Below are 25,610 nucleotides of genomic sequence, written 5' to 3'. Positions count from 1 at the left end.
TAACTCTTTCGTTAACGGAGATTCAAAACTGTATCATGAGAGAATACACAATTTTCTTATGTCAAACACGAAGAAATGATATTTTTCAAACAATTTCCGCTTTCTAGTCACTGATAGATTGAATTTGCAAAAGAAATATGTCTTGCTATTCCTGTGGAGCGGGATTTGGTTTCTTCTCTAAAGAGGTGACTATTAGTTTTAGTTTTTTTTTGGTAAAATATATCACTGGATAGAACATTGACCATGTTGATATCAAATATTTTCCAGTATGCCTAATACTATTTAAATACAATAATGAAATGTAAATGCGTTAATGCCAGTAATAGTAAAGTGAAGGAGGTGAACTACTGTTAGTTCTTATTAATCAGTTAATTACTCTAATATTGATTAAATCCATCTGTATCCCAGCATCAATGATGCATGGTCTTTAGACTATACTGAGACTCCTCAGCCACGCAGTCTTACGCCGTTACTTTGTATATATAGAACTTTATAGGGCATAGCATCAAGGGACACCCTATACTATATAGTATTGTAAACAGAGAGTTCTCCATTACCAGCTGGTTGGTTTGCTCATTCACCCACCTATATGTGTACCCTCCCAAGAAGCTTGAAGTCTAAAATCAGTAATCTTTCTCTAAAATTACATGTAATAGTATTGGAGAAATAAGAATAGACAAGACTGGGATTCTCTTTTGGACCTGTGAATCAATAGTCAGGTGCACTACCAACTATAAGCTATCTGGGGCTGTTAGCCTGTTATTCAAACTGGTCTGTCAATAATTTTTCTACTGCTAGATCTGAATTTTGGCCTGTTCTGCTTTCAAATTTCAGATTTTCTCCAAATTTACCTGTCATTTTCCCAATATATTTGTTTGTCAACCTCTTCCCCCAAGAAACAGAAAATTGTTTATTTTTAAATGAATGAAACAAAAGGGAAAAACAGTGATACAATATACAAAAGATGGAGTTAAAAATATCAATTCAATTTACTGTATAGTTTAACTATACATATAAAGTAAATAATACTAGCCTTTCCCATTTGACCAACCTTTTATCAATAATGATTTTTCCCAATTTGAAAGCAACAGTCCCCTTTTCAAAAACAGAAAAATCACTGTCTGTGGTCATTAAACTGCTTGAAACAGAAAAATCCCCATGATTATTAAGTAAAGAAATCAAATCGAGGTGAAGCACTAAGATTCAAACCTCAATATTGTTGATTCGCTTTTAAGACATTGAGATAATATTCTACCAGCATGTAACTTTGTGTGTTTAAAACGGAATTCCAGCTTCTCAACGGCTGATCTCACAAAGTAATGAAGCAACCCTACCTGGTATTTGAGAATTCCCCCTTTTCAACATGGTGTGCAATTTGCAACGCCGAAACCCAGGGGTTTACTATTTGTTACATTGCTTTAGCAGTGTATTTAGCAGTGTAACGGATAGTAAACACCTGGGTTCTGACGATGTGCAATTTGATGCTTAGCCTTTATAGTGTTAAAAAAACTAGTGTAAGAAGAGTTTTGAACGGGGCAAAAAAAACCTCTGTACAGTACCTACAGAGTAGACTGACAAACTTGACTCAGAGTCTGTTATTAATTAGTCATACCTTTAAGAATAAAAGGACTTGCATTACAGATGTTACAATGCGTACAAACTCAAAGCATTTGTATTCATTCTATGAATGGATACATGCAGTACTATCTATAGAATTCATGTACTGGGGTAGCTTAACCAAGTGTTGAATGGATTTGGGATACAAGTCCACTGATTATGTACGAGTATGGCTGGATTGGAAGTTTATGTAAGAAGGGTATGGCATATAACATCTTTTCTTTTGTTTTCTTTTGTTTTTTAGCATGGCTGCAAGAATTGTGGATTTGCTTTCTGTGGAAAATGTTTGACAAAGAAATGTGAGATTCCGAAGCTTAACAATGAGAAACATAAAGTCTGCAACAAATGTTATAATATCTTAACAGGGTAAGTGGTACAAAAATTAATAAATAGCTTCCACTTACTTATGTTCTGTAAGAAATGTCATCTAGCATCCATGATGGGAATTTTGTCTACTGCTATTTACAGGAAGATAAATCCAGAGGAAAAGAAGAGAGACGTTTCTCCCCCAGAAGCTTATAAAAAGTTAGTGCATGTATTTTGTTATCTGTTATGCTCAGAAATAGATTCCTAGAAATGTGTACATTCACAAAATTAAAACTCATTGATTGGAGGCAGCTAATGAATTTAAAGGGAAGTAACTCTTGCGCTCCCAAAATGTGTACAGTTAGGCCATAAAAAATTAATCTCTTGGTTAAAAAAAGATGTGGTATTTTTCTTTTTATTTAAAAAATGTGCAATTTTTATTCAAATCCAGAAAAAGCAATCTTTTAAAGCAAAAAAATTGTTACAATGACTGTATCAGATTTATTACCTCAAACTTAATAAAATAAATAAGTCATTATGTTCATCAAGAAACACCACAACTATGAGGCTTGAGAAAGCCATGTGTTGAAGCATTATGGGATATTTAGTAAGTACAAGCAGCAGGAACTGTTCTCCTATATACATTTGAGGTTATACGACATTCTTCTTCATATATTTAAACTAAAATCATTGCTGTTGCGATCATAACTTAAACACAGCGTCTCGTAACTAGATTCAGCAGACATTTGCAATTGTTATATGTAATTAAATCTGAATCATCGCCATGTTTGCAATTACATGTATGTTCTTTATCAAGGCAAGCATTTTACTGACTTGGGTATCTAAAATGCAGTCCTTAATCCAGAATTTTTTTTCCAGAATAAGCAAGCGCACTATCGAAAATTTAGTTTATTCATTTAATGATAAAGATGGGAAATGTGCAGATGCGTGCAGGCCTGAGAACCAAGGAATTAGTCATGAATAACCAATGTTTGAATAGAATATAACTGTTGAAAGTGTAAATCCTGTCATTTAGGTTCAGATAAGTTTAAAAATTATTAATTTGCCAAATCTTTACTTATATTAAGTTTTAGTTGGTATCTTCACCTTTGTTGCATTATGAAATATTATATCATTATTCAGATAATAATTCTCACCACTACCTAAACCTGACACACAAAAAAATTATCTGTTGATTTTTCTTCCAGATAATGAGTTTAATTAGCTACAAGTCTGTAAAATTACCAGACTTGATTTTTTTTTATCAGGAAAACTTACCCCCAAACAACTGCTTTTAATTATAAGTACTTTCTTATGCTCCAATTTTGGTTTGCTTAATAATTCAGGAGATTAGCAGCACTGCAGGAAAAAGAAAAGCACGGCAAAGATAGTCATTCCAAGAAAACTCACCTTGGTTCCAAAGGGTCTTCCAAACACCCCTCCCATTCCACACCGGAGCGAGAGATAGAGGAGAGGCTACATAAACTAAAGCAGAAACCCCCAGAACAGGGTAAGCATGGGAATTAGTAGTCAAGTTAACAGCTTGCAGCTTAATTGTTAATACCCAATGAGGTTTACTTCTTTTAGATGCTTAATAAAAACATTTTGTTAACAGCTGCACATTTCACAGCACAAGGAGATGAATCTGTGAAAGCACTTTGTTAATATATGTCATTAAATATTGGGAAAATTCTACAGCTGTGTTCAGTATTTTAATGGCCTTGGAATATTTGTAGTCACTGTATATATAATCAATACCCTTTCCTCCTAAAGTCCTACATACATGTATCTGTAGGCTGTAAACAACACACCTTTCCAGAAATTGTCTATATACCTCATATATGTATACCTGGTGTTTGTACACCTTTACCAAAATGTGCATTGTTTCATTAATCATCTACATGTACCACAATATACTTATTCACCCTACATTTTTGTAAATCCTCAGTAAAATGAAGTAATCTAGTGTAACAATGTGTCTTTAAGAGGCAACTCCAGATTTAATGTTTTTAATGTAAATCATGTAATCTAAGTCAATGCTTATTGATCTGTTTTTATATCGCCTTTTTACCATGTTTTATGACAGTTGCTAAAGAAAATGTTTCGGAGAAAGAAATCAAAGAGAGGCTAGCTCGACTCAAGGGAGAGAATCCAGATATACAGGCCTCCCAGACGAAAATGGTATGTTCTTGAATCTTACATTTAGTTTTACTACACAATGTGACAATTCTCAAATCAAGGAGTTCCAGATTCTTATTTTTTATTCTTACAGGTAAATAAAATTATAAATGTGCCAACTAAGTATATCGTTACATGGAATGAAATAACATACAGTTATAATTCGTTATCTAGAACTAGATGGGACTGCTAAAAACTTCAAGATATCCAAGTATTTGAGATATACGATTATGATATCGAGAGTATAATACTTAAAAAATAAGTAGTTGGGACTTAAAAATCACTTCCACATATCCATTGTATTGGAGATATCAGTGTTTGAGATATGAGTACTTGACTATAATTATGTCTTTATAGACAGCCCATAAGCCGGTCGAACACAAAACCCAGCAACTTCAGATAGATGATCTCCTGGATGAAATCTCTAATGAAATGGACCTAGAAAACAGGCTCCCGAATAACATCACTGAGTTGGAGGGCAGATTAGCTGGTCTAAAGGGAGAAAGAAATACTGGTTAGCATGAACCAGCAGACTCATAAAAACTGTAAACTGAAGCTTGAACAGTCTCATTAATTAAACAATTTCAAAAATCAAGAAGGTAAATTCTGAAGGTGTTAACAATAGGGTATTGAGGGGTCCCAGGTGTGGAAATTTGGATAATCTTATATATAGCAAAGATGCACACTAAGAGACACCATTCCAATGATCCAAGGTCATGGGACAGTGTCATTTACTGACTATGGCTTGACTCGCTGGAGTTGTCTAAACTTGATAAATACAGTGTTCATTTCTGATTCGTTTCATCACAGTTTTGTGGAGAAATTCTCACAGATCATGTAGATTCTAATATATTTTATTCAGATAACAATGATATTCATTCACTTGTCAAAAAAATGATTATTCCTTAAGTGGTTTAAGAATATTGAATGAAATTATTTTTGAAAATGTCAGCAAGTTGGCCCTCTGCCAAAGAAGACTGATCTTCTAACAAATGGGTTTGAATGTTGACTTAACTGAGTGCAGTGTTTTATAAAAAATACAAAAAAGAAATCTTTATTCAACTGACTTATCTCAAAATTTGTTTGGCTCAGGGGATGGATGTCTTAACTGAACAATATCAAAGAACAAAGACACATCAGTTTATCTTTGTATTCACATGACATGTAGAAGAACATAAAAAGTGAAATAGAAACTGAAAGGTGGAAGAGGACCAGATATGTCTATTGATGTATTATGTATTTTCATAACATAAGTACATGCTGGTGTCATTTCTTAAAGATCAGAGTGCTTCCACCAACGAAAATGATTTGAATCGAGGAGAAACCAAAGATACGAAACCTTATGTAAAAAACATCACAGATGACAATGGTAAAAAGTCCAATGAGGATGGAGGGGAGATAAGTGCTGAGGAGATAAACAAAATAATGGAGGAGACGAGCGAGGAGTGCGAGCTGGAGGCACGGCGGGCTCTGAAGAATCTGGAGAAAGACAAGAACATCATGAAACGACTGCAGGAAATCAAAGGTCGACAGAACGAGGACGTCAATAAACAAGGTAAGGCTTCAAAAAGAAAAGGAAAAGACTTCATCGCATTTTACAACAGAAAGTAATACAGGGAAGACAACTCTCATCTCCCATTATTTAAAGAAAGTGCAGTAGTTCAACAGTCAACTGATAACTACTAATAGTTTGTATTTTTAACTGCTTTTTGATAAAAATGTTTCGATTTGATTTGTCGGGTTAAAAAAATGTAGTTTTAAACAGGTACACGATGTATGATGCTTGGAATTCAGGTCCTTGATTGGTATTTTTTTCAGGTGAGGGGTCAGGCACTGATGATCCAGAAAATCAGGCTGAGAATTCAGACACTGACAATGAGGAACAACAAGCCAGTGACATCATCAAACAGGTACTTGTTCCAGTAACAGTCAGTCGGGCAGTGACATCATCAAACAGGTACTTGTACCAGTAACAGTCATCAAACAGGTACTTGTACCAGTAACGGTTAGTTAGGCAGTGACATCATCAAACAAGTATTTGTACCAGTAACAGTCATCAAACAGGTACTTGTACCAGTAACGGTTAGTTAGGCAGTGACATCATCAAACAGGTATTTGTACCAGTAACAGTCATCAAACAGGTACTTGTACCAGTAACAGTCAGTCGGGCAGTGACATCATCAAACAGGTACTTGTATCAGTAACGGTCAGTTGGGCAGTGACATCATTAAACAGGTACTTGTACCAGTAACAGTCAGTTGGGCAGTGACATCATCAAACAGGTACTTGTACCAGTAACAGTCATCAAACAGGTACTTGTACCAGTAACGGTTAGTTAGGCAGTGACATCATCAAACAAGTATTTGTACCAGTAACGCTCAGTCGGGCTGTGACATCATCAAACAGGTACTTGTATCAGTAACGGTCAGTTGGGCAGTGACATCATTAAACAGGTACTTGTACCAGTAACGGTCAGTTGGCCAGTGACATCATCAAACAGGTACTTGTACTCGTAACACTCAGTTTGGCATTGATGTATCATTTTAACAGATCACAGCTGGATGTCATAGTTCTTTAAGACTTACCTATGTGACTACAGTAGGGATCAAAATTGGTTTTTTAAGGAGATTGTTGTCTAATTTTTTTAAAGCATTCATCTACATGTATGTAAAATGAATACCGGTATTAATTTTATTTAGAGTTGTTTTGCTATGAACCATATACTGTAAAACGAGAAAATTTGGCGCATACGTATTTTAGCGCAAACGCAAGTGCCAGTACATTAGCGCAATTATATTTTAGCGCATGCATCTTTTCTTTAAAAAAGAATACAAAAATGTTGTTGTTTGAATAATGATCACGCCCTAAATTTAGTTCAAATTTGGGCATGGGGAGAAGCCCAATTTTCAAGGTGCTAATGAGAAATATTAAAAAGCAATTAAAACTGAATTAAGTAATCCATGTTTAGGCACTTATACCCGATAACCCATACCGTTTACTTGTGTAATTGTTTAAACAAACAGAACCGACAGCATCTGATATTTAAATGAACACTTCTATATAGCCTTAAAAATGGACTGACGTTATTGTTTTGCAACTTGAAGAAACTTAATACATATGGAAAATCGTTGGCGCACTATTAATTTTAGCGCTTAGAGACAGTTGCGCCAAAGGCGCTAAAATTTGTAGTGCGCCATATTTTCTCGTTTTACAGTATTGCTCTGTCAAAAAAAGCATCAAGTTCATATTGCCATCCTTTATGTTGATCAGCCAATAGAAAAATAAATTTGGCAACATGTAGGCCAGAATGTACTTCTAATTATACTTCTTTCTTATAGATATTTTTATCTCAAAATTTTTGGTCCTTGACAAAGTGAAACCTTTATTTCACATTTTATTGACAGCTTATGGAAATATGTCTGGATGTTTAACTAAGTCCATAGTAGGCTCACCTTTTCGCTTACTGACTTGATCAACTTTACATATTTCATCTTGACAGCGAATAACAATCCTAATTAGCAATGATTTAAACTTTTGACAGATAATGGAAGAGGACAAGTTAGATGAGGCAGCAGCAAAGGATGGAATCTCTGTCAATAGTAGTAACAAGCCTAGAAAGGCCCCCAAACCAGAACAGGTACCTCACTGTCTGTAATGTATCGGTAGTCTGTATGATTGTTCTAGAAACACCTAACTTTGGAAGGTTTTGTTGCATTACATAAAAACTGAAAGATCTAATTAACTGTAAATAGAAATTGAACCAAGGATGATATTTATTTTCTACAAATCTTGAGACTAATGCATTTTTCCATTATTTAAATCTGCATATTAATAATTATTCCTATTCCTGTATGACAAAATAGTCTGTCATTCAGATCTATTTGCATAAACTTCAAACTGTAGCTATCAGAATTAGCTACAGGTTTGTAGCTCCCAGTCTGAAAAAATTCATATGGACTGATAATTCCTTGGACATTTTGCTACAATATCATCACTTTACTTTCCTCTGATATTCTTTTTAACATTATCACCAGCCCCGTAAAGTGAAGTGGGGCAGTTTTGTTTACATGTAAAAATGGTGACTCTTGATCTGTACGTAAATTTATCATACTTCATTTCTCGAGGTAGGTTAGCGTGTTTAAGAGAAAGTCTGGGGCAATTAAGGTGACTATACGAGTAGTAAATTGCCCATAAAATTTAATGGCATTAGATTTTTAGGTTTTGCGTCCATTCTATGTTTGTGGAAATAGAATGGACACAAAACCCGTGGCTGGAGTCTCCAGGAGACGATGAGAATTTGTGTGGAAATAAGGTTAGTCAGATCAAAACTAGTGTAATTTTTTTGTGTGCCTTAAATTACCACTTTTTAGATGCATGTAACTGTTACAGTAGCTCCTAGGTCGTCAATCTGAATTTTTTTCAGAACGAGAGCTATAGACCTGCAGCTATATCAGAATTGTCCATGTGATCACCCCCAGAGAGCAAGGTAAAATTCATAATAAGCAAACGCTGAGAGTCATGACTTTTGAATTTTACAGGAGGAGATAGAGGAAGATGAACTTCCATACTGCTCCATTTGTACGGAGGACGCCACCATCAGGTGCCATGGATGTGACCTTGACCTTTACTGCAATCGCTGCTGGAAGTATGTGTGAAATTCTGTTGTAAAAAATATCACCAATTATTTATTATTACTGAATTAACAAACGAAGGATACTGATTTCTATTATATTCTGTTCTTCTGCTAGGGAAAGCCATGTTGACTTTCAAATGGAAGATCATGTGACGTCTAAGTATACCAAGCCCAAGGAGTGGACGTAGTCATGTGACATCTTAATTTGTCTTAGAGTGGTCATGTGATTGATTGAGTGATACAATGAAAGGAGTGTGGACACTGTAACAGCAATTCTATTCTAGAAAGAATCAGACAAGATTATCTGTGGTTTTCTTCAGATTTCTTGCTTATCGTATATTGTGAAGTATTTATGTGCTATTATCATAATCTTATTTTAATAATGTAGGTACCAGTATTTATTTCAATTGTTATACATATTGTTGACTCAAATCCGAGGCATTAGAACTTTACAGTCAAAAGGATAGCTCCCTAAACTTAGCATTTATTGGTTGTAAGGTACTTCTGATTAAATGTTTGCACTCTTCTCCAAAACTTTTATAAGACACAGGCCTTAAGATGATATAGGAGGTCCTCCATAGTGCCTGTACATGAACAAATAAATCACATCAGAAACTATGTATGTTATTTCCAACTTTTTGAAATTTTTGTCGTCTGTGTAACAAATGCAACTTCTCCTGCCATTCTCTAGGCAAGTCAGACCTAGTATCCAATTTTCAATTTTACTGGCTCTGTAGTCAATTGTTCTTGACTTAGAGCAATTGACCGTATGGTTTTGATAAAGACTGTTTAAATCATTATTTTTTGCTCTGTTTTTATAGCATGGTGTATTACTTTTCTAAATCATGCAATCAGTCATATTCGTATATCAAATGGATCAGTAATCAGATGTACATACCCGGGTAAAAGGAAAAAAAGGAAATCATCATATTTATACTATAAGTTTCATATTAATCCTGTAATTTTTAAGAGTCCCAATCAAAATGCCAGTTAATTAATTTAGTCTTTGCTTTATGTGTACATGTACATGTTGTACACAGCTGAGTGACAGCTCATTTGCCATCAACAGAATCATAACCAGATACTTGTAATTGGTTAAAATTATTGAATTCAAACATGCAGTAAAACTCATAAAGTAGGAAGGCAATTAAAGTGAAACCACAGGTGAAACCACAGATGTGGCAAAGATTTATTGAATCCCCCACAGAGTTTCTAACAGCTATATGCAAAGTGCTGTCATTATAACAAACTCTGATGAAAGTTATTTTAGTTCTATTTATGAAAAAAATAACAAAATTTGCATCTCTTGAAAAAGATTGTTTTAAGGTCTCAAGACTTAGAATTTGTTTGAATAATCTTATTATGGTTGTAATGCCTCATTTGGTAAACAAAACAAATTCATTTATATTCAATTTGTATAAGATAACTTGCTTATGCCCCAATACGGCGTGCGAGAAAAATATATTTATCCATTTGATGGTAACATTTAAATTTTGTACAAATTTTAAAAATTTTAACTCATTTTCAAAATAATAGGCCTTGTTTTCTGTTTTTATTAGTAGAAAATTAAATTATAAGGAATAAGTTGAATTTTCTTGTTTACACTTTTTACAAGCTGTTTTGTTGTTTATAAATCGTATACTGCCAAAGTTATGTTATTTCATATAACATAGGTAAAAATTAAATTCATTCCTTAATGACATGTATTTTTCTAAAATAATTGATTAATAATATGTTTTTTTAATTTACAGTTTAATAAGTTTAATTTTTTCTTGTTGGTGGTCAATACTTTAGTGAACTCACCTGAAAGTTATGTATATTGTGAATTTTTTTATACTTTTATAATGAATTTATTATATGGATATAAAGATTTTCAGATATGGTGAAGTGAATGCACTGAGCCTTTGGACCTAGTTATTATTAGGGTTAACTGTATTGTAAAGCTTTTTATCTAGACAATGTCTGACATCCAAGTTTTAAATCAAGGAACCTTGGAAAAGTGGCCCCCTATGATTATGGACAAATGATATTGTATAATGTTTTGTTAAAATACCAAAGATGCTTATATAATGAAGTGAGAAAAATCTAGTAAAATAAAGTGACATTAAAAAAACATTTTTTAGATACTCAAATTTTTTTGTGCATAGTATCTCAATTCAAATGTCTCTCTCTCTCTCTCTCTCTCTCTCTCTCTCTCTCTCTCTCTTTTAGTTGGTACAGCATATTTGTACATGTACTTTGTAAAGATTTAGGTGACACAATTTAGAACTTACAATGTTTTGATTACATCTGAGGATTTTAAAAACCTGAGATGTTGATCTTCTATGACAATGATCAAGCAAAGCAATATGAGCTGCAGCTTTCATGTTGAAAATTGTTATTGAGGAATTGCAATTTAAGGTACCTCACTACACCTTGAAATAGTTTCTCAAATCAGCAGAAATTTACTTGATTATGATAGAAAGAATGATGGATAAGAATTATATATATCAAAGAGGCGAGAAAATGTACAATTTAAGATAAAAAATGATATTTTCAAAAATGTCATTCAGTAAACATGAACAAAAGCCCCAGGTGGATTCGAACTCATTACCTGCGGTTCACAAGCCTGATACTTTAACCACTGAGCTATGACGATATACATCTGAATCGATTGATACAAACAGTTTAACAAAACATTTAAATCGCCATCTTGTGACGTAGTGTCTTAAAAAGTATAAGTCTCGGTGTAGTGAAGTACCTTAAATCTACTTTTAAAATGACCTACAAAATTATATGGTAAACTTGTATTAATCATATTTGATGGAAAAAGCTATTAAGAGGCTCTTAAGCAAATGGAAATTATTTTTGTCCTGTTCAAAAATTGATTTGCTATTATATATTCCATTGTACAGAAATCTTTATCAATGTAGTAGTTGGGGCTATATGTACCATGGATATTGGCCTGGGAAGCTCAGTGGTAGAGCTCCTGAGTAGAGTTGTAGAGGTTCCAGGGTTCAATTTCCGGTCCACTCATATCTTTTCAATGTACTTATATGCTTATATTCCTCCTTTCCTTCTACATTTGGTGCTGTGACCAACCCCTGGTTGGACAGAATAACTCTTGTCAGTAGAGAGAGCCTGCTGTGATTTTTGAAGGCAAAGATCATTTAAGGAGGGAGGAATGCAGTAGTCTGGCTATATTAATTGTATATATCAGCCTAGGTAGTTGTTAGTGGTAAAGATCTAGAATAGCGTTGCAGGGGTCCTGGGTTCGACTCCCGGTCCATCCATATATTGGCATTCCATTTATAGGCTCATTCCTCCTTTCTTACTACATTATGATTTATAAGATTTAACAATTTGTTTCATCCCATTAATGACACATAAAGATTACAAACAGAATTATCATATTAATTACAAGTTTTAGTAGCATTATAAATTCTCAAAAATACAGCCCAGTTTGCTTTCAGAGAGGAATGTGTCAGCAAAAAATGCACAGTTGCTGATCACGTAAATGTTCACCAATAATTTGGGAGAATTTAGCTCCAGAGTGAGTTTAGCACTACATATGTGGCTGTTATTTTATTCATAGATCTGTATAAGACGACAAATTCTAGTATTTAAAATAAAGGAAGAGCTAGACCGCATAAAAAGTGAAAATGAAGTAATTTTAGTATTATAACAGTGGGATATTTAATGACAGATCAGACCAGGAATTGAGCATGGATCCCCTGAATCTGATTTTTTTTTAGTTTGAGGTCACTTATGCACTCACTGCAGTTTTAACAGTTGAGCTAATATATATCATAGGTCATCAAAACGTTTGGCGTCACATTCTTCCATCTTAAATAAGCTTTGCACTGGAGGATCAACATCCCAAGTTATTTTCCCCTAACGGGATTTATACCTGTCAGTTCCAGGTTGATCATGTGCACTGTCCGGGCACCAAATATAACAGGATGGAAGAAATAATGATGGACAAAAACTTGGAACTGGCCTCCTGAATCTCTAATCTGACTGTCAGGCACTCTACCAATATTGAGCAATTCATATATAGCTAGCCACCTCCAATTTAACGGATTTACGTCACTGGTATTATGATCTTCATTTCATTTAAAGCTTCATTCAGTTTCCAATCTATTCTCTTTTCAGAAGAGGAGAGGCATAGCTATGTAGGCTATGCCTGTCCACTTCTCAAAAAAGAATAGTTCTAATCATAATTCATTCATTACAAAGAAAGTTATATAAAGTAGGCCTAGTCTAGCTGTTTGGACATAGCAAATCATGAGGTTAGATATAAAAAATATTCAGTTTGTAAATATACAAGAATTAAATACAGGAATATAATTGAATTGAATGCAAAGTTTATTTGACATTTGAGTCCTCAGGGGTTTTGAAATACACTATAGCAATTTGGGGTTCTTTAACATTGAAACTAACTATAGATGCAATAAAATCGACCAATCAAATGGGGGGTTTCTAAACAGCCAATCAAATTACAGCCCGCCAAGCATACTATCGCGTCCCCTGAGTAGCACAGGAAGAAGAAAGGATTTTCAGGGTAATTTTAAATCTTTGTTTACGTTTTTGATTTTAATGAATGAAATATTATTTTAACTTGTTTATAACAAGATTTTAGATCTGCATATTTAAGAGGTAAGTGTTACCTTGCAACACTAATGTTATACATGGACATTCCGATGAGGCGTCCACTTTCTCTTTTGTCGAGTCTGTTTACATATGACGCTGTCCACATGTTTTAAAATCCATATGCGTCCCTGACAAGTCTGGGTATTAAGAATTGATATTAAACGTTTAAACAAAAGTTGCATGCACATTTAATTTACAATCTTTTTAGCATGAGTAACGTTAGTTATAAAAATACTATAGTCTGACGCCGAGACGTCCAGAGTTTGTTTCTCAAAGACGGCATACTGAAAGTACTGTACATGTAGTATTCATTTAGAAACTAGCCTACTTGCAATTTACTCCGCGAGAAATTGAAGTAAAATGTAACGTTTTTGGAATGGAAAAAATTGACAGAACATGAACAAATGCTGAACAATTATGATTGTAATTTGATCTGTTGTTATCCGGGGAATTTTTTAAAAGAATGTCATGCAGGTCGGAACTTATTTTTACTCAATGACCTATACCGTATATCACACCCTTTCTCTGTGTTGACAGATATATTGTTATTAAATTTTTGAATGTTGTTATTTAAATGCATGTATTATATAAGATTTGTTAAAAATTGTATATAGTAGTGTTTATTAAATAAAAAAAACCCAAATAATATTTAATCTTGAAACCAAGAAATCTATATTGCCTATAGTCTGTCCCAAGATATTTTTGCCGCATATTTTCTTAAATTATTCAGTATTTATAAATACCTCTTGGTTCAGACGATGTTCATTCAATAGTATGAAAAAATCCCAAGATTTCCCCTTTGAAACGCCCCCTCTAGCTTGTCGGGTATCAGTACACGGCTAAAAATAAAAAGTCTACGAGGTTTTCCCATTGCCAAGGAGATGAAGACGCCCGGATGATAACGTTGAAAAATTGCGCGAGGGGTCCCGAGTATTTCCGAATGGAGAAAAGATGTCAACATTCCCCATTATAAATCTCCGTAGGAAATCTGTTTTGGTTCCTGTGAATTTTTTACGAGGGAAAAATGATAATGTGTGAATGAAGTTATCTTGGGAATTTTCCCTTCCATCGATTTTAATTGCACTTCAGTCACAGGTATGTGTATTTTTATTAAAAATCGTTCAAATATGTAGCAAAAATAACTTGGGACAGACTTTAAGAGAATATTTTAAATTATGAAATCTTAAATTGCTGTTGTTGTTGATTTTCTAGTTTGTTTGTACAAATTCTACAAGGATGCCATCACCAAGAAAAGTGAGTAAACAGAGTTCAGGGTTATATTTAGAAAGGGAATTTCCTGTTGTGTTAGTCACATGGTTTGTGTTTAAAGTTCTCTTCTACCGTAAGCACATGTAATTACATGCACCTTACTTAATACATTCAGGTAAGAGTGAATTAAATGTAATGCACTGAATATTAAATGATTTTTTTTTGTTTAAGCAAAAACAAATAAGATCTTTGAACTTTGCCCACTTTAGTATGGTTATGAAACTGATCTTTCATAATGATAACAAAAAATGTAATTAATGCATGGATTACAGTGGTTATGTACATATTATCCGGTATTTGAAAAATGAGATAATAATTTCAAGAACATGTGCTGTGCTTTTTGACAAGGGTCAGTTTAAATAAAACCTTTATTAAACTGTGTTTCTCAGGGTAAGAGGTCCACGTCCAAGTCTTCATCTAGAAGTCGGTCAAGAAGTCGTTCACGAAGTCGAAGCAGAAAAGTTCTGAAGTCGCCTCCCACTGCAGAGAGAAAGACACGATCCCCTGCCCGCACCAAGACTGCTTCACCAGCAAGATCCAAAGCTGACACTCCTACCAGGGGAAAACCCCAGTCCCCAGCCAGGCGTGGACGATCGGTGGAGCGAGCGGTCACCCCCACCAGACGGTCAGCCAGACTGGAGAACAAGGTACAGTGCCTACAGTGGGATAACTCTGTTAAATAAAAGCAGATGAGAGTTCTGTGCTCATTCCATTTGAATAATGATCAATTCAAAAAACCCTTGGAAGCTCTTCAATCAATAAATAAATCTTACTGTTAGATATACACAGAGCAAGCTTTTCTTGTGTAAAATGTATCATTTACTGTTGGTATCATTCCTGGTAATAGGCACAAACTTACTATATTTTGTCATGAACCTTTTGTTTAATCAAGATAAGACAACAGCACTAGTAGCTTGTTTATCATGGATTCTGTTTGGGTCTTTAATTGGATTTTAACATCAAATTTAATATAATTCTGTGTCATAACCTAGGACTTGCCTTGCTCTCTGACTTGTTGCTTCAGTGCAAACCTCTTGCATCTAATGTTAGTTACTTACACATTTTATATTGTAAAACGCAAAGTGTGAATAGAACTCATGAAAAAAATTCCCTTCAAAGTCTGTGTTCTTTGTATTATTTCATTCATGATGATTGAAAGCTGCAGTATATGTTTAGTTTAGTTTATGACAAATGAGCTTAATGAGACTAACTTAAACATGAATTTTTTGTAATTCTTAGGCAAAAGATCCAGAATTTAAGGAACCCTTAGAAGCTCTTCCATCAATGGATAAGTCTAAGCGAGTCCCCAAGACAACTCATCGTGAGTTTGGGGGAGCCATCGGCTCATTCTTCATGCTGTTTGTGCTGCCCATCACTGTGTACGGACTGAACATCATGTGCGACAAGGTGAGCTTTATTTGATGTTGAACAAAGGGTGATGTCATTAATTGGATAGAGGATTTTAAATATCCAGGCTTTCTAATGGCCAGGTTTCATTGCAAGGTTAGTTAAAAAAATAACAGTCCTAGTGTGTTAAACCTTCTACCAAGTTGATCTTAGTATGATTTGCAATTATTTAAAATTTAGTTAGTGTCATTAATTTATAGACTTAATAATCATATATAAGTAATCAGAACCTTGTAAAATAAGGTGCATTATTTACAAATACAATGTATGTAAAAATATCTTGTTGATTCCAGAAAAGCTGTAAACCCCGAAAGATGAAGATTCCGACCGACCTGAAGCTGTTCTTTGATTGGGAGGCAGCCGCCATATACCTGGGCTGGATCGCTTTCCAAGCTTTCATTTATCTGCTTCCCATTGGACGACTTGTCAAAGGTCAACCTTTGAGGTCAGGAGAGAGACTTGTGTATAGATGTAATGGTAAGGGAGATATAAGTTGTAGGTATCAGATAATTTTATTCCAATTATAGACCAAGAAGGCTTACAAAGATAAGAGCAGAAAGTCCTTGAAAATAAATAGATGAACAAAAAGGAAGCTGTTTAAATTTGAAGATTTATGCATGGATTTTTTTTATAAGAATCTTATATAGTTGACTCTTTTCTAGGCTTTTATGCCATGTTGATCAGTTTGGCTGCATTTGGTGGAGCGGTGTACTTGGGATACCCAGTCAAGAAAGTTCATGACAAGTTCATCGCTTTGATCACCACAGGAACAATCTTCTCCTTTGTGATGAGTGTCCTGTTGTACATCAAGGCCAGGCGCGGCCCCAACAGCAAGCTTGCCCCGGGAGGGAACACAGGTAAACATTGCTGTGAAATGATAAGAGATGATCATGCATTTTTAGGATATTGTTTACTATATTACTTTTAAATGCATTGAATTGTTTACATTTGATAGACTCTTTTAAGCTATTGCAGAGAGAATTGGCTGTAAATGTCATGTATCTGACAGCCCTGCACAGAAAGTCAACAATTTTCCCTAACCTTTACAAACATGTTTCTCCTGCAGGAAATGTCCTGTATGATTTCTTCATCGGACATGAGCTGAATCCACGGATTGGTAGCTTTGACCTGAAGTTTTTCTGTGAGCTGCGGCCCGGTCTGATTGGTTGGTTGATGATTAACCTGGTGTTCCTGACTGAGGCTTACCAAAAGACTGGCACCTTTCCCCCAGCCCTCACGATGGTGGTCGCTTTCCAAGCCCTCTATGTGGCTGATGCTCTCTGGTTTGAGGTTAGTATAACAAATTAACAACATTCACACTAATTCAACCTGCTCTCCAGTCAACATTCTTTGGAATTTAGTAAATTCCAAAGAATGTTGACTGGAGAGCAGGTTGAATTGCAGTCTTGTTCAAGTCATTGAATTTGAGCCTGAGAGTAAACATGAACCTGTAAATATGTTTTAGCGTGTTTTATATATAAAACATTTGCAAAAACTTTTTAATCAGCTTTTAATTACTTTTTTCAACACTTTTTGTCGACTTTTCACAAAGTAATGGTAATGGTAATGCATTACTTTACTCATGTAATGGTAATGTAATGCATTACTTCAAGAAAATTAAGTAATGGTAATGGTAATTTAATGCCCAAATTCATGAAGTAATGGTAATGTAATGCATTACTTTACTATGTAATTCGCCCCAAGCCTGGAATTTACATTATCAAGAAATGCATGGAAGCTGAATGTGTTTTGCTTTGATTTGAAGTTACATGTAGAAGCATAGTATTCTGAATTCATTGGAACTAAAAACTGATAGTGTTCTGTTTTGTTTTAACAACTGTTCGTCAGTTCTTTATGCCATAATTAATTCTTTGATTGAAATCACAGGATGCTATTTTGACTACAATGGACATCATTACGGATGGCTTTGGTTTTATGTTGGTGTTTGGGGACTTAGTCTGGGTGCCATTCCTGTATTGTTTACAGACCCGATTCCTGCAAGAACATGGCGACTCTCTCCCCTGGTACTGTCTGGCTGGAATCGCAATCTTAAACAGTAAGTGTATCTTAAACATTGTGATACCAAGACCAATTTACCAAGTCAGAACTAGGCCATTTACTCCTATGAGGTCAAGAAATGTCAAATTCCTTGTGTACTGGGCATTAGGTTTGCGTTAACCCATTGAAATTTTTTTCTTAGACATGAGGGGGAAATGGAGGGGGTTTGTTTAAGATAGCTACATACTAGTACAGTGGCAACTGGGAAAACAATCAAGTTGTCTTTTAATTTGTGATTGAAATCCAGTAGTCTCCCCTGTGTAACCCTGTACACTGTATTCATTGTATTTTATAACAAAATTTTTGTTTGTAGTGGTTGGCTATACAATCTTCAGGGGCAGCAACTCTCAGAAAAATGAGTTCAGGAAGAACCCCTACAACCCAGAGCTAGCACGTAAGTTTACTTCATGGTCAGCTTCAGAAAATCTAATCATTAATAAATAAAAAAGGAATAAAAATATTTTATTAAAGGAATAAAGAAACATTTTTACCGTTTTCAGATTTGGAGACGATCCCCACGTCAACTGGAAAGAAGCTGCTGGTGTCAGGATGGTGGGGAATGTGTAGGAAGCCGAATTACTTTGGAGACATCTTGATGGCTCTGTCCTGGTCCCTGGCATGTGGTAGGTGTTCTAACGATTGAAATCAAGTCTCCATGCAGCATCAATAACAATAGCAATATATTAAAGTAAAGAAACAAATGTCTTGAATCATTGTATGTTTAATTTAGGTTTATAATGAATTTTTTTTTTATAGTTATTTTTCATGATTTATAAACACTTGTAAATACTGTAAACATATTACATTTGGCTGTGTATTCTATTTAGCGTTTTTGGCGGAAAACGCTGGCCGCTGAATCAAGGATACCGCCAAATGTAAAATATATAAGTAGATAAATAAGTACAATCAGAAATGCGCTGTATCAAATCCACGCTAACATGTTAAAAAATCATATTCCGCCAAATATCGTAGACGCTAAATATAATATGTTTACAGTACATTATGAAACATAATGCAATGATTGAATAAGATGCAACATTTGTTGCATAGTTATTTTGTAGTCTAGTTAGGGGGTGTTTTGGATCCAGTAATATTGAGTTATTTTGTAGTCTAGGGTGTTATGGCTCCAGTAATATTGAGTTATTTTGTAGTCTGTGGTGATATGGCTCCAGTAATATTGAGTTATTTTGTAGTCTGTGGTGATACATTATTTTTGTCCTTGTGTAGGTTCCAGTACACCCCTGCCCTACTTCTATCCTGTGTACTTCACAATCCTGCTGGTCCACCGAGAAATGAGGGACTCCGAGCACTGTGCTAAGAAATACAAAGCCAGCTGGGACCGTTACTGTGAGCGTGTCAAGTACAGAATCTGCCCCCTCGTTTACTGAGCGCAGCCAATACAGACACATGCCAAAAAGTTTTATTCCTGTCAGTCATGTTTTAATGTAAAGTGTAGTTAAATTATTTTTTTTTAAATTTTTATCACATTTTATTTCTGTCAGAATCATTCTTATTTTTAATGTAATGTATAATGATTTTTTAGTTTGTTTTTTATTTTTGAGAAAAGTAAAGTTTTTACAACAAAAAATTGTTTTATGATGGTGAAAATTATTTTAGGGAAATGTATACAATACAAATGTAGGATTTTAATTGATATTTGTTCATTGTTCATTTTTGAGTTTGGTGGCAATACAGTTTTCTCAGGGCTGTAGAAGTATTATCATTTTACATTTAATTCAGCATTTCATCTAGTGATGTGCCATTAGGTTTATTTATTCCTGATGTAACAATTTTATGACCAAAAGTTTAGAAATTATGTCTTCATTTGTAAATAGTGTAAATACATGTATTTGTACATAACTATTTGTGCCTGATTATGTTTGTTGTAAACTACATCAAATTTGTTGTCACTTAATGTTTGATGTGTACTTAAATTTCACCATGACTTAGACCTGAGATATAGAAAGTGGTCCCTCTATAAAACAAGTTTTGGGTGACAGTACACATGCACTTGAAGTTGTAAGATTCTTGGACACTTTATGACTATTTTCAAAAAACATTAGCTCAAATTCTGTGTGACAAAATATTTTTCAAAATACTCTTAAACTGCTAAAAATAAAATATAAAAGATGGTTTTTGTTTTCATTTTATATGTAAATTCCTAATAAGATTGTATTAAACACAAATTAAAATCCTTGATCCAAAGGATCAGAATTATCACAATATGTGAAACATTTCAACTTGGAATCTTCAGATAGTGACCATGGTCCTTTCTGAGAAAGTAATTTGACATGACAAGCAGAAAACTGCCACTAGTAAAAAGCATTGTCACCATGTTCTATTTCCTGCCTACTATCCATACAATCCCTATATAAGCCATTAACTGTTCAAAGCATATTGGTGTACGGGCCTGGATTGTGAGGACATGCATCTTGCATTGTGTGGATTCCAAGCGAGGATCAGGTCATGAAAAGGTCAATAACAAACATAAACTAAAGACAAAATCACAGAATCTTGGTCATCAAAAAGTTCTACAAAAATTACACAGGGCCGAAAGGCCATGTACAATTGAATGGATAAATGAATGAACTTTGTTTTGCAAAGATTGATAAACAAGTTCTACAATTTTTATTAAATGTCTTTTGTTGGCTAGGATGTTGGTGCAATGGGGGGTAGCTGATGTGGGAGGAATAAAAGTTGAACGCCTCGTAATTCAGCACCAAACATTCACACAGGTATACAAACCGTTCAATTTCATTACACCTGATTACCCACCTGAAGATTGTTTCTGATGTGAGGTATTCCCTATATTGTCTTACAGATTTTGTGAACCAGTAATTTCTATTTTTTGTGTATATTCTATTTGTAAATGATTCATTGACACTCTTCTCAATGCTTAAAATAAAAGCATAAAATTTGATACCATTGCCTCCAAGTTACTTGCCGATGTAAGATATACATGTATATATACGTCCATACAGGCAAGACCTCCACAGCTAAATACTTTCCACTGTTAAAAGTTCTGTGGCATATATATAGGGTTTGTAGGTATAGTGGTGATGAAAGAAAAATATGGCAGACAATGCCTTGTATATAGGAGTTAAGCTTTCATGAAAGGATGTCATACTTTCAGGGTTAACTTTCATCATAGATGAATAAGTGCATGATCTACATACAATAGAAGTTATTTCCTATAAAGCTGATTTAATCGTTTTGAAAAGAAGATTTCATGTACTTTTGTACACCTGTTTGGTTAGCTGATTTTTGATTGACCTTTATTTTTATCCAATTTTTGAAACTGTAAAGTTCAACAGTTATCTTGACCAGCAAATCCTGAAATTGTACATGGAAAAACATGAGATTACATTCCCATGAACCTATAAAACAGTTAATCCCCTCCAAAAATATTGTCTCTCAAGAATTACGATGACTTTACAGTAAAGAATGTTTTAGTTGAGATTTTAATGGAATATCTACTTTCTTTGATGGACAATACTGAATAAAAACATATCTTTATTAATGCTATACTAGTATATACATGTAGTCTTTGGAAGCACATACTGATCAAACGATCTTAAACAATTACTCTGTGTTACATGAGTACAGTATATCATATACAGGTCGGTTATTATGCTAGTTATAAATCTACAGATCATCATCTTGTCTACAGTGTGTGAGTCAGAGTCTGCCTGGCAGAACTCTGTGGAAATGTAACAGCTTGGTGAGAAATGAACGGTTACTGCCCGAACTCCTTTACTTTGGTCCACTCCAGAGTCTGTTTCCATAGAGATTTCTGTAACTCCTCATCCTTCACAATGTCTGCATACTCAGTCTCAGCACATTCCCTGTGAAGAATCACAGATAGTATGAATTTGGAGATAATCTATCTTCTATACGATCTCAACTTGCACAAGTGCTCAACTACATGTATGTATACAGGTGAAAATAATAACAGTTATCAAAATGATGAACTTTTCTACAGAAGTTTTTAGATCCGAAACTGCAGATCTTGTATCTTGTACCCAGTTTCATTTATTGCCAATAGCTTACTTGTAGATTTTTCCAGTTGTTTTTCCAGCTGACACTCCCAGTAAAGCATAGAGGGTGGTTTGTGCCCCATCATCTGGAGTTTTTGTCAGGAACCAAAGAAAAGGAGCAAATGAAACAGCAACAAAGGCACTTTTTCTAAATGGGAGATGTCGATAAATCTTGGTATTTACAACGCCTGGTAGAATACAGTGGACATGAACATCAGCATCTACAAAGGGAACGCAATGACACCATGAACATATGGAATGTCAGGTTATAAACAAAACATCTACAAAGGGAACATGTGGATGATATACCAATTAACTCTGTGTTAGAGATCAAATATCTCATCAGTAAGTTGCATCATTTACAAAAGTTGTGAATATATAAACATTAAAACATCATCAAATTCATGTAACTATACGGTCATATTGTTAGGTAAAATGTGCTTTGACACATATATGTAGTTCACTAATAAACTTCATTCTTTTTATTTTCAAAGCATTCAAAGTTTATCACCAGACAACCATGGGGCAGACTAGCTTCGTACAAGTACCTTTGAGTTTTTCAGCCAGAGTGACCCCAAAAAGGACTAGTGCCAACTTGCTCTGGGCGTACGCATCCCCGGTGTTGTATTTGTCCTCAGGTGGACAGTCAGTGAATGTTGATGATCCCAACTTATAGGCTGGGGCTGTTGTCAAAAGAACGCGACTAGGAGTGGAATTCTTCAGGTAATCCTGTAGCAAGCTTGTCATCAAAAAGGGAGCTAACTCATTGAGAAAAGAATATATTTAACAGATGACCATTTCATGAAAATCTTAGACTTTAACATGTCCACTAATAAAACCTAAAAGTGATTTAAATCACTACGTTAACATACTAAAAGTAGTTGCATTTAAAATACATGCTCAAATACAGAGCTCAATAGATCAAATCACATGCATTATATCTTTGTTTTAATACATGCCAATATACAGAGTTTTTTTGTTCAAATAAATGCATGTTTTTTCTTTGTGTCTTACAATAATAAGTGGGGCTTACACAGGTAGTTGACCTGGAACTGTTACAAAAAGAAGTGGGGCTTACACAGGTAGTTGACCTGGAACTGTTACAAAAAGAAGTGGGGCTTACACAGGTAGTTGACCTGGAACTGTTACAAAAAGAAGTGGAGCTAACACAGGTAGTTGACCTGGAACTGTTACAAAAAGAAGTGGGGCTTACACAGGTAGTTGACTTGGAACTGTTCTTCATGGCCATCCTCTGTTTTATTAAAGTCACACATCATCACCCCAGCATTGTGCACCAGATAGTGGAGCTGTTCCTCTTCTGTAATCATCAGTCAACAAAAGCAATATAAACTGGTAACAATAGGTGATGTCTAGGGCTGATGGCTGTATGTACTCAAAGGCCACAAATGGGATTCAATTAAACTATGAATATCTGTTATACATGTATTTGAAAATCTATTTACCAGCAGTAAGCTGATGTTACAGTCAAGCAACCACTTCTAAATGTTTTTTCAAGACCACTTTTTAAACTGAAAGGTGTGATGAAATCTTTAGAAATTCTTGGGAAAGTTTAATATAATAGAGAAAATAATGTAAAAAAAATGCCTTCACAGAAACTATTGGTATAATATGCTTAGATTATTATGGAATATGTTTATCAACTTACTTTTTTTTAAGGCTGCAACAAAACTTTTAACTGATGAAAATTTGTCTAGCTCACACACAAGACAGTGCACCAGTTCACTCTTGCTGCTCTGTCGTATATCTTGTTCTGTAGCCTTTGCCTGCTCCTGATTTCTTGCAGTTGTATAAACTTTACAACCTAAAATAAAATGTACACTCCACAGCTTCCAATTCCAAGTCTGTCTAACAGGGGGTTCACCCTTTGGTAGATTAGTAAGTTTGTGAACTCTCAATTAGGCAGATGCAATTTGTGTCGTCTGTGACTTCTTTGACACAATTATTAAAAAAATCAGTTTGCTTAATCAGTAAAATTTAATAAAAATTGTGAATACACCTATCCAAACTACAATTACTTTTGAAATAACCCTCTATAATGAGTGAAAGTTGAAATTTTTTGAAGCTGTATTCTATATAAACCAATTATAAATATCAGCTTCCTGGAGACAAATACTGTCTCTTTAGTTACCTCTCTTGGCTAGGTCAATGACAAGTTGTTTACCAATCCCTGAACCTCCACCTGTTACTATGGCAACCTTGTCTTCAAGCTTCAGTTCACTGATACATCGAGCACCTCTCATGTACTGCCTGAAAAAATTAATGATATGAAATATTGTTTCCATTGGCATCATTAGAACTTGTTGGTGGTCAAGTGGTGGATTTCCTGGGTCTCCCTCAGGTACCTCAACTACTTACATTTTCAACAAATTATGAAACACAGTACAGGACTGCTATTTACAAAAGAACTTACAACAAAGACGTAAATATTTTCAGTTTCATGGGTTGATCTTTTTAATGAAAAATAATTGTATATTTTAAAAACTTTATTTACAACAATTTTGACATCCTTAATCATATTTTACAGCCAGTTATTAAAGAATTGTGGGAAATTTCATTTTCACCAATGGTACAACTCTGAACGCACCTACTGAAAATTCTGTCGTCAGATTCGTACCCCCGATTCCGTGTAAACTGCAAATGGCTACAAATATCAGGTTCTCGCGAGAGTTAAAATGTATATTAAGGATGCCATGCATTTATATGATGAATAAAACATTTGCTGATCTAAAAAATGATTTGCAACTGGTTGTTTAACACTATTTTCTTGGCAAATTGTTCGGAGCATTGTTTCTTTGACAGAGATTGTCGAGCAATGTCTGCTCTACCAACGAAACGTCACAATGTCTTGACTGAGCATGCGACCTTTAGCATAAATAAAGACAGAGATAGGCGGATCCAACTGTGCATATTTCAAATGAATCTGATAGTGAAATTGTGATTCTTCCTCTAGATCGCCACTTCGTAAAACATAAATGCTTATACATGTATACTGGAGCATTTTATGCTGCGTTCAGCCAACGGTTATAACACCGCAAAACATATAATAAACGTTAGAAACCATTATTTAATGAAAGAAAATTATTTTAAGTATTGAGTTGTTAAAATTAAATCTCTCTTTGAGAATCTAACGGCAAGTCTTCCCCCCTAATTCCCAATGGAGTTACAACTCAACAAACCGGGTAACTTCTCACCTGAGTGCGTACGCCACCCCGCCTATGATTCCTATGATAATTGGCCACCAGGACTCAAAGATGGCCTCAGGATTTGGCATATTTGGAGGTAACCCTGGCATTTTATATCAGTCTGGAAGTCTACAACAAATGAACTACAGTCTACAGGTGCCAGAATGTTGAACAGTTGATGAATACGCTAGCGTGAAGTTAGATAGTAGGAAATGATCTATCGTTAACTAAAATTAAAACCAAATATTCCCATGTCACTTTCATCCGGAT

The 25,610-nt window shown here is 34.6% G+C and overlaps 2 protein-coding genes across 2 annotated transcripts; one reads left to right on the top strand and one right to left on the bottom strand.

The window, feature by feature from the left end:
* The first annotated feature begins 15 nt into the window (after positions 1-15).
* LOC128178517 (delta(14)-sterol reductase LBR-like) lies at positions 16-20,233 on the top strand. Its single transcript, XM_052845723.1, has 20 exons — positions 16-185; positions 1,862-1,983; positions 2,086-2,142; positions 3,270-3,433; positions 4,010-4,104; positions 4,459-4,615; positions 5,381-5,656; positions 5,920-6,011; positions 7,643-7,738; positions 8,640-8,746; positions 14,602-14,620; positions 15,025-15,282; positions 15,875-16,042; positions 16,336-16,519; positions 16,705-16,899; positions 17,109-17,332; positions 17,930-18,098; positions 18,414-18,494; positions 18,601-18,723; positions 19,328-20,233. The coding sequence occupies exons 1-20, from the start codon at positions 138-140 to the stop codon at positions 19,486-19,488; spliced, it is 2,796 nt and encodes a 931-aa protein (XP_052701683.1). The 5' UTR covers positions 16-137; the 3' UTR covers positions 19,489-20,233.
* Positions 20,234-21,542: 1,309 nt separating this feature from the next.
* LOC128178515 (retinol dehydrogenase 13-like) lies at positions 21,543-25,508 on the bottom strand. Its single transcript, XM_052845721.1, has 7 exons — positions 25,350-25,508; positions 24,287-24,405; positions 23,804-23,959; positions 23,351-23,455; positions 22,686-22,895; positions 22,151-22,358; positions 21,543-21,945 (listed from the first exon to the last, which is right to left on the bottom strand). Exons 1-7 carry the CDS (start codon positions 25,448-25,450, stop codon positions 21,837-21,839), a joined length of 1,008 nt encoding a protein of 335 aa, XP_052701681.1. The 5' UTR covers positions 25,451-25,508; the 3' UTR covers positions 21,543-21,836.
* Between the last annotated feature and the right edge of the window lie 102 nt (positions 25,509-25,610).

The sequence above is a fragment of the Crassostrea angulata genome, chromosome 3 (assembly GCF_025612915.1).
Source record: "Crassostrea angulata isolate pt1a10 chromosome 3, ASM2561291v2, whole genome shotgun sequence".
Classification (NCBI taxonomy): domain Eukaryota; kingdom Metazoa; phylum Mollusca; class Bivalvia; order Ostreida; family Ostreidae; genus Magallana; species Magallana angulata.
The sequence above is the reverse complement of the archived record's forward strand: the minus strand, read 5'-3'. Positions and strand labels throughout refer to the sequence as shown.